The sequence below is a fragment of the Microtus ochrogaster genome, chromosome 4 (genome assembly GCF_000317375.1).
Source record: "Microtus ochrogaster isolate Prairie Vole_2 chromosome 4, MicOch1.0, whole genome shotgun sequence".
NCBI lineage: Eukaryota > Metazoa > Chordata > Mammalia > Rodentia > Cricetidae > Microtus > Microtus ochrogaster.
This window is the reverse complement of record NC_022011.1, coordinates 43,171,106-43,181,253: the sequence shown is the minus strand read 5'-3', so window position 1 is coordinate 43,181,253 and position 10,148 is coordinate 43,171,106. Positions and strand designations below refer to the sequence as shown.

The window sequence follows — 10,148 nt, the reverse complement described above, 5'->3', positions numbered from 1 at the left end:
CACCCCACTCCCACTCATGGTGACCGTCACTATGCTTCCACACCCCACTCCCACTCGTGGTGACCCTCACTATGCTTCCACACCCCACTCCCACTTGCTATTCTCCCACCTTTCTGCAACTTTAGCATAATTCAGCCACAACTACAAGCCTGTCTTCTCACTGAGACTCACAGTGAGAAACAAAACAAGATGGCATCCCTCAGCTGCTAACCAGGACAGGCAGACTGCCTCCTGCCCCTGCCCCATGGGAAGGGAGGATGTAGTGATGGGCAGTGGTGATGGTGATGCTGCCAGCTCTGCAGGCTCCAAACCCCACGGTCTCAGCAGAGCCCCCCAAACCCCACAGTCTCAGCAGAGCCCCCCAAGCCCCATGGTCTCAGCAGAGCCCCCAAACCCCATGGTCTCAACAGAGCCCCCCAAACCCCACGGTCTCAGCAGAGCCCCCCAAACCCCACGGTCTCAGCAGAGCCCCGTTAAGCATGGCTGGTATTTCCTTTACTGCCCCACCTGACAGAAGAGGAAACAGGCCCAGAGAAGTCGATGAGAAGAGATGGAATCAGGCCCACAAGCTCCTTCCAGAGCTGTCCTCACTATCCAGTGCTGTGTCTTGGGGGAAGCCACACCCCAACTCAGTACTGAGGTGAACGACATACATCATAAGAACATGCCTGCCCATGTGCCAGCCCTCAGAGTAGAGGGAGAATCCAGACATTTGGTGTGGCTATGACATGCCCCAGCCTGACAACAGGGTCTTATCTACTCACTGCATCCTGGATGCAGCCCAGCCCTATGTCCCCACCAGCTCGGACAGTCCCCTTCAAGGGCTTCCAGGACAAGACTAGGCTTCAATCTTGCCTCATACAAAGGAAGAAGGTGGTTACTTGGTCACTCAGGGTGACAACAAAATAGCCCCAAATACAAGGACTGTGCCCATGTGAGTGCTTAAGAAAAAGACGGTACTGGCAAGGCCCACTGGCAAGGGCAGGGGTGCTCAGGAGGGGGAGAAGTTTGGATGCCCCTTTCTGTAGCACCCAACCCCAGCACTGGGTACCTGTTGCCACCAGAGTTTCCCACCTGTGCACACAGCACTGGCTGATACCCTGAGGCTGGTTCTCCTGCTACCCCTGCACAGGCGGGAAGGTGGCCTGCCTGAGTCAGGCAGTCAGGCTGCTCCAAATCTGTCTACGTGACTTTGGTCTATCTTGCTCTCCAGTGCAGCTCTCAAAGCCTCCCCTGGGTACCCACAGACTCCACCCCATGGGGAGGCCCACCCTATGCTGGAGCCCTGGCAAAGGCTGTTTAAAGGGCAGATGTGAAATTCTATCTACACCTAGATTTCCAGCATCGTGGCCAGCCATTCCTCCTGTTGCCAGCCAGCCAGCAAACAAAACTATAGGTGACAACCATGTTTTTATGATTTACTGAGAATCAAAGACAAAGGGGGAGATTTTGTCTTGTTCTTGCTCTGATGGTTTAGGAATTCGTTGTACTGCACTGATTCAATTTTCCTTGATTCCAGCCATCTTTCAATAATGCAGCCTGCTTCTGCTGGCTGGGTACACACAAGAAAACCCCAAGGAACCAAGGATATTGAAATGGTTCTGCCATTTCCATCTGTGAGACAAATGTTCCTCTCTGAGGAGCTCTGGTGGCAGCACGTGACCGCGGGGATGTGCATACTGACGCTGGCCAAAAACGGCAACCCCAGCAGGCCTGGCCTTCTGTGGAGCCCTACTGTTTCGGGTCTGTCTCCTTGGAACTTTCCTTTGGACCCTGATCCTGGTGTCTTTCTTATGATGCGCAGATGCCATAAACCAGCCGGGAAGGAGGAACCTGGCTAAGTATGAGGAGCCTAGGACATTCCTCTGGATCAAGAGTTGGTTGAATCTGAGATGGCCCTGGTAGCAAATGAGAAGACAGGACAAGGCACTGGTCATGGCCTCTGGCAAGCGATGGGTGCGCTCAAAATGACTGACTGGGTTTCTCCTCAGGAGGGCTCTTGCACCCACCTTTTCTGGAACCAAGCCCTGATGGAGGAACAAGGACCCTAGAGTGAGCAGTGTCACAAGCCCAGCGTACTTACCTCCTTTTCAATTTCTGCCAGGGACTTGATGGTGATTCCCAAGAGATCAAACGGCTGCATCTGAAAATACAGACCAAGTCACCCTTTTGATGGCTGGAGAAAGCCCCTTGCTCTCATGACAACTGTGATGGACAAGCCGCCCTAGCATCTTCAGCCCCACCACAGGAATGGACATTGTGATGCTCAGCCTACAGGTCCAGGCAGAAACCATAAGCACATCGTGAGCTGAACCTTCTGAACCACAAGACAACTCGCCACATATCCACAGCACTGGGGGCAGGGGGTAAGGGGAGGGGCCATGGCCTCCCAGAAGGCGTGCCTATGGTCAATTAGCTTATCTTTTTTTCTGACACCAAAGGAGAAAGTGAGTGCTTTATGCTTTTGTGACGGGATTCGGGGCTGGAAGTGTCTGAAGCAGTTACCAAAGGCCACACTGCCTGGTGTCTCTACAGAGTGGCGGGAGTTTCAAGGGTCTGCAGTATCTAGGGGAGGACCAGGTCTTTGATAGAGACGGAAGAAGGAAATGACTACCATCAGCTAATGCTTTGCAAGATCATGGTGGTGAAAGCGAGAGGCCACACTTTAACAGGGCTCTGCAATTCTGTGGACAGTGGAACATTTCTCGGCAAAAACACAGACTAGGAAAGTCAGCGCAGGTGAGCAGGCTGGACTGTGTGAGCCTCCCCGTGTAGGCTGCTGCCAGTGCAGAATCCAGGTACACTGCTTCCAGGAACACTGGTTTTCCAGGAACACCGGTTCTTGGTTTTCTGGGAGCAGCAGAAGGCTAGCCTCTTGCAGCCTCGCCTGCAGGTAGAGCCTGAGATCCACAGAGAAGCCAGGACTTGTCTGTTTAGACCCAGAGTCCTGCAGTGGGCTGGGGTTAGCACCTGCACTGGGCTACCTGCATGTCCTGCACTGCAAGAGGCCAGTGGTTAGCTCCTGAGTCCAAGGCTCTGGATCCCAACTGGCTGCCTTGTGGTGCAGGAAGGATTAATCTTCTCTATTTGTTTATTCAGCAGATTTTTAGGGTGCGAGTGTGGACACACATGTGGAGGTCAGAGGGCAACTTTGAGGAGTCGGTTCTCTTTCCGTTTCTGCTCTCCTTTGTACTCCAGGCCAGCTGGCTCATGACTTCCATCTCTTAGGATTGCTAGGATTACACATGCATGTCACCGTATCTGGCTTTTTTAATGTGGGTTCTAGGGATCGAACTCCAGTGATTGGACTTTTGCCGCAAGCCCTTTTACCTGCTGAGGCATCTGGATACCCCCCCCCCCATACTTACTTTGAAGGCCACATTTAAAAGCCTGTTAAAAGTGGCATGGGTGGGCCCTTTTGGTCTGGCTGCTGGGGGATTAAACAGAGAAGTGCTTAGAAGGGCTTAACACAGGGCTTGGCCTGCATCTGTGGCCCTGAGCACTTGCTGAATTGGCAGTAGCACATTGTGAGGGCAAACTTGGGATAGGGCCACCAAATTAGACCCTGAGCTCCTGGGGCTGCTCTTCCAGTAGCCACAAAACAGTTTGGCTCTGCTGAAGATGCCAGCCTTCATGTTGTGAGTACGGGGCCGCCTGCCCGCCTGGCCCAGGAGCCAGCAGAGGTCCAGCTGTTGCATCATTAGGCCCTAACTAGTCCACTAAACTTTCCCAACTGGAGCTGGTGAGCAGGGCAGAGCTGCCTCTCCCAGGGAGCATGCGGGAGAGGTGCCAGTGTCTCCATGGCAACGCAGCCAAGTGGAGTCTGCGGAAGTTCCTCAGGCTCCCCATGTCACGTCAGGACCATTTTTCACGATTAAGCTGCTTACCAGAAGGGCTCAGAGGAGGCCTATTATATTTCATAAAAATGGAAACGACAGAGCAGGTCGGATCGCCAGGCGGGTGGTTTTAAACTGGGTCCAAGAAAAACACTTGAGGGGTCTTTCGATGGGCCAAACCAGGGCCTTGGTGCTTAGTGACGCCTCAAAGCAATCTTCTACAGGAAGAATAAAAGCCAGACACAAGTTTACTGACCCAGCGTGGCCCAGGCTTGCGCAGCTGAGTGAGGGCAGAGGCGTCCCGAGGACCAGGCACTATCAGAGGGGTGTCTCCAGGAGGGAACGGAACCAGTACAAGGTCCTGGCTGTGGCCTCTCATGGTCTAGATACTGGCCTCTGCTCTTGCCTAGTTCCTCTGTCATTCAAGAGGCTCAGGGCTCAACCTAAACAGACCACAGCCAGAGGCACCTGACACTGCTCCACGGCACAGCGTGCAGGACATACAGAATGCAGCAATGATAGTGGGGAACCAGGCCAACTTCATCACCGGGAAGTGAAAAACCAAGGCCATGTGTGGTGGAGCAGCGCTAGGAAGGAAGAGACAGGTGGGTCTGAGTTGTGACAGTCTGATCGATGAAGTGAGTTTCAGGCCAGCCAGGCCTGTATGTCTCAAAAACAAACAAACAAACAAAAAGCACGTTAAGGCTGGTTGTTGTAGTGCATGTTTTAATCTTAGCACTCAGGAGGCAGAAGCAGGTGGCTCTCTGTAAGTGCAAGGCCAGCTGGTGTATAGAGCTAGTTCTGAGGCAGTCAGGACTGCACAACGAGAGCCAGTCTCAAACAATAACTAGACGAGGAAGCTGAACTTGGGAAACATTGCGACCTGTTAGTCAAATGCAAAAGCGTGGCCGTACACACTCATCTGCTGAGTGTCTCTAGGATCCTGGCCTCTAGCTGCCCTTTTCTTCCACTTCTCAGGCATCTGCTAGGTGCAGGACCCGGCTGGAGGGCCCAAGACAAGCAGAACGCACCCCAGCTCTCACAAGTTGTGCCTTCTGGTTTTAGGGTTCAGCACACAGGCAGAGATGCTTGCCCAGGCCCAGGGGTTCCAGGGCGCTAAGAGCAGCTTGTGCATAGACATTGAGGGACTTCAGGTTAAGGTGTTGGGGGGGGCATGCATAAAACTTACACTTTCTGGAATGCAGGAAAACTTCTCTGAAATCATAAACGGCACACCATCCATTGCTGCAAGAGAGGAAAGAGAGGAACGCATTGAAGACACAACTGCTGTCCAGCAACCTAGGATGTCGGTACAGAGAGGACCAATCACTCCCTGGCTGGAGGCAGATGCTGCCCAGCTCAAGTGAGTGAGAGCTGCTGAGTGGGACGCTGCTCTCCGCTCCCAGGGAACGCACCCTGCCCAGGGATACAGACGCCTTGTGTGGCCCCTCTGAGTGTAGTCGGTGCAGAGAGGGTGGGGGAGTAGCACAGGGCTGGTATGGAAGCCTCTTCTTACCCAGGGCTCTGGCTTATGTCATAAGTAGTTGGAGCCACTAAGGGCCTGACAGCAGGAAGAATGTGATGTATGGCTGTGAGGGGGCAGAGGTGCATTCTGGGAGGAAGCTGGCAGTAGCATGTCCACTGTACATTCTGTAGGCCGACCTGTCTCTCTTTGGTGGTGTTGGGTATTCATCAGCGTCTCCATGGAAAGACAAGTAGTTTGGTGGTCAGGATGATTGTGCTTGAGCCCTGGGCTGGACTTGCCGTGAAGTCACATGAAAAAGAAGCTTGGCTAATGGCTGTGAGGTGTGCTATGTGTCTACAGTGACGCAGGCCAGAAACTTGCTCAGGGCCTGGCAGAGTGGGCGCAGTGTTTGTGGGGAAGGGAGAACACATGGTTACTGATTCCTTGACGCGGCTTCGGGGCTGAGTCAAGATTGAAGGGTGTGGAATGAGCAGCCTGTGAATGAGGAATGCAGGGACCTGGAAACTCAGTTCCTTTCTGTACCACAGCTCCTGTAATCGACTTGTATCTAGGTCTCCACCCCTAAACTGGTGGCAGTCTTGCCACAGAGGAGCGTGTGATGCAGGGCCCTCACAGTGTGACCCATGCACAGAGAGCTGGGCTGCTGACTGAGATGGTGCCCTGCAGAAGCAGGACAGAGCTGAGGCAAAGTTCAGCCTATACATCTGGCCCTTAGTGTAGGAACCTGCAGCCTGCAGCGAAAGGGTGGTTTGTGGCAGACCATGGATTTAGAATGAACACTGGGCCTCCCCTCTGCCCATTTCCTAAAATGAAGACTTCCTTGGCATTCAAATGCTGGGACCACCTTCCAGGGCTGGGGCCAAAGAGAAGCAGGAACGGAAAGGAGAGCGCAGGAAGAGGGAACGGAATCCCTTCCGGTGTCTGATCTGTAAGACATGCCACACAGCGAGTGGTTAGCTGTGGCCATAATACTGCAGGGAGGGAGGGAATGAAAAGCGGACTTGCCTGCACTGGGAGCCCCCTTCTGCAGGGCCATCTCCCACTGCAGCTGGGCCCTACAAGCCGGAAGAGAAGGGCTGAATGCTGGCATGGTGCATGAGACAGCACCGGCAGAGCAAGGAGGGACAAAATCCCAAGTGATTCACACGCCCACTGCAAATGCCCCACTACCACCTGTGAGCCTGTCACAGCAGACACAGTGCCGTGAAGGAGGTTTCCTTGGAAAGCCACAAGCTTCTTAGGGATACACCCTGAAAGGCCACACTGGCTCTTGCCGCTGACCACCCAACATAAACTTTAAGCTCCCGTTCACCCCACACAGCTCTTGCATGCTCTGCCCTCGAATACTTGCTGGGTCTAGGGCCCTCTGATGCTTTTGAGATGACAAAACAGAGGCTCCAGAGGTGGAGCCGACACCAAGGTCACACAGGCCAGAAGCAAGAACCTGGAAGCCCTGGCTTACGATGCTTGGACACAGGTAACCATCGTATTTTACTTCTCACGGAAAAGGGCACATGTGCACAGCACTGCTCCCGCCACCGTGCAGGGGCTAACAAGGTTCCTCACCCACTTCTACAGTGATGTCCTCCCCTGGAGCCTACTAGACGGCAGCAGAAGAAGAGCATCTCACACTGTGAGAAGTATGAGGCCGCACGATGATGTGGCTACCAGCATGGTGGTGGCAGTTACACCCCTGCCTACACTGGCAACAGAGCTGGAAGCCCCTTGTGCTCAGTCCTGACTGCAAGGAGCCATTTGGTAAAGAGACTGAGGTGACATTTGGTAAAGGGGACTCACAATGGGAGGCTGGGCAGTCAGCCGCTCTTCTCATTCACTAGAGAACAGATCTTAGCCCATCTGGTAGAACCAGCAGGGCAGAGCTCAAGATGAACCGCCCAGATAGGGCTCACAGCACACAGGACACACCTAAGCAGACATGACCTCCAGGTCATACTTAACAGACCAAATTGCATTTAAAGAATCTAGTGTGTCTGGTTGAGGGCAAGGCACTGGAGAGATGGCTCAGGACTTAGAATCTTGCAGAGGACACTGGGTTCTATGCCCAGCACCTACATGGCAGCTCACAGCCATCTGTGACCTGTGACTCCAGTTCCAGAGGGATCTTACACCTTCTTCTGGCCTCCATGAGCACTGTATGTGGCGCAGACAGGCATGCATGCATGCACATTCATATACAGTATGGCTGGCTCAGTGGGTAAAGGTGTTTGCTGCACGAGATTGAGTTTGAGCCCTGGGATCACACAAAGGTAGAAGGAGGGAATTGGCACCACAAAGTTGTCATCTGGCTTCCACTAATGGCACCCACATCCCCCTTCCACATGACACAGCCTAGGTACTGAGAGGCAGGTTAACCACGTGCTCTGAAGGGGGTCAGGACATCACCTGCTAGCTAAGAAGAAACATGATTGTTTTTTTAAGTGAAATATGGCTGATAGGGACCTAGTAGGAATGCTTGTTAATTGGTTAAGAGTGGACTCTGATGAAGGGTGCAGAACACTGACATTTGGGTGACATCAGAGCATGGACTTTATCCCCCTTATAGTTTAGTGCAGCTATGCAGGGCAAAGGGAAGACATGCACAGTAGCAACAGTAGCAACAGTGTGGCCTTAGCTATGCAGGAAAAAGGGAAGACAAGCACAGTAGTAACAGTAACAACAGTCGCAACAGTAACAACAGTAACAACAGTGTGGCCTTAGCTATGCCGGACAAAGGGAAGACACGCACAGTAGCTAGAGACAGTAACAAAGGGCTCTGAGTTGGCTGGACACATCAATGTGATTTGCTCACTGAACATGGAAGGTGCCCTTCTTGAGGCCATAGTGGCACAGCATGGCCACAGGATCCAGGCACCACTTGGTCTGCTCTGAGCTTCCATGATATTCTCACATGATCATCCTGAGAGCCTTGAAGAGAGGGAGGACACTGCGGGACTCTTAGCTAACTCCATATGGAAATGGAGAGGCAGACTCAGGCCCGCTACCCCAGGGAGGTGGGACTCTGCCTAGCATCCCACACTGCATCTGACACATGGGAGCAGGCAGAGTGGGGCTGGATAAGAGAAGCTTGAAGAGGGCACAAGCCACTGTCTGCTAGGAAGCCACAGCCACAGGGAGAAGGGCTGGCTGGACCAATTACAGTTCAGGGGCCTCACTCTCCTCTTGGAAGATACACTGCACAGAAGGAACAGACAGAGCCACTGATACTGTGGGAGCTGGGTAGGGTCTGTGCACTGCAGAGTTTAGCACTAGGATCCTGGGAAGCCCCTTCTGATTCAACAGCTTCCATTCCTAGGAGCCTTATCTGGACAGCCTTCCATATTTGAAAATACTCAGAGGTTTGGCAAACATAATCCTTAAAATGATGGCACACATTTTTCATGTGATCCCCAAGACTGGCCATAAATCATCTCTGTCCCCCCTCTCCCAGGGAGCCCTGTCCCCCTCCTTCCTCTCTCCTTCCCCAGCCAGGGCTGGTGTGTTTTCACCCTGACTGTTCAAGACTGGAGCATGTCCTAGCTGCCAGCCTCTCACTGACCTACTCAGAGCCACACATCACTGGGGGACACGGGTCACAGGGTCTCCGTGCCCTGCCAACCAGCAAGGATTAGGGCAGGGCTTCTCTCTGATCCCCCTGACCTGTGTGCATAGACATGTCACAGAATCAGGAATGACACCTGAGCAGGTTCTGGTCCTTTGTCCAGCTGGGTTCCCAGGGTGACATTACAGAGGCTCCTCTAAGCCTGGGAGGTAATGCAAGAGGAAAAGTGAAAGCCCGTGGTCCTCCCAAGGTCTCTTCTGCAAAGACAAGGGAGGACCCTTGTTCCTTTTCTTGTTCACGGGGGTGAACCGTCAACCTTCCCACCTGCAGCCTCTTCCGTAAGTCACGCACCCAGGAGTTCCAGGCTGTGACAGGCTCCCGGCATGGCCTGTGGCAGAAAGAGGGCTATGTCCATGCAGGGACACCACACCTTTGAGCCTGTCTGGAAAATGGGTCTCACGCTCCTTGCCAACAGCCACATCTGACAACAGCAGTCAGGGGTCTGATGTGGGCAGAGCGTCCTGGACTGTGGCTCCCAATCTCTGACTGGAAGCGGTGTCCCTTTAGTGTCAGGCCACTGCTTTCTTCTTTTTACTTAAAAAAAAATCTGGTGGCAGTTTTAACAAATGCTGCTCCATGGATCGGAGCAACACGGAACAGATGAAAGTGAGGATGTACCGCGGCTCCGTAGCGCAATTAGCATTCTCCTAAACAAACGAGCTTCAACAGAGCTGTAATTAAGCAGGCCTGTAATTAAGTATATGCCCTTTATCATAACGATCATGCTTAAAAATGGCACGAAGCACGGAACTGTGTTATTAATGCTGTAATCCCAGACTGAAGCACGAGTACATAGAAATCTGCATGTCAGGCCTGTCACTGCGCGTGTTTGTAAAATACATTAAAGAAAGGAGCCCCAAACAATGAGCTCGTTCAACTGTTCTTTTTACAACCAGGCAGCACAAGTCAAGAGGACTGTGAATGCTTACAGATGCCGAGGTTTAAACAAATAAAGCTGTAATCTGCTGCGCCCCCACCCCCGCTGGAACGAGGCAGCCAAGCTGGTAGCCCAGAGTCTAGAGCTGTTTTTTCTCCTCTTCAACTGACCCAGACCCTGGCTCGCTGCTCTCAGGGAAGCAGTCCAATTTGCATGCTGCATTTGGTTGGGCATCAGATTGGATTTCTGCTCCCACAGATTACGCTATGAACCTGTAAGAAAGTCTGCCTGGAAACCGGCCCCCCACAACAGCTCCCGCCTCCTCTCTTT

General features: G+C 52.9%; 1 protein-coding gene across 1 annotated transcript in view; it reads right to left on the bottom strand.

The window, feature by feature from the left end:
• Positions 1-10,148, bottom strand: part of Mvb12b (multivesicular body subunit 12B) — a 165,627-nt gene that overhangs the window by 20,672 nt on the left and 134,807 nt on the right. Inside the window, exons 8-9 of the mRNA XM_005346015.3 lie at positions 5,026-5,081; positions 2,084-2,143 (exon numbers count right to left, since the gene is read on the bottom strand). Coding sequence (XP_005346072.2) covers positions 2,084-2,143; positions 5,026-5,081 — 116 coding nt within the window. The remainder of the gene's footprint in view (positions 1-2,083; positions 2,144-5,025; positions 5,082-10,148) is intronic.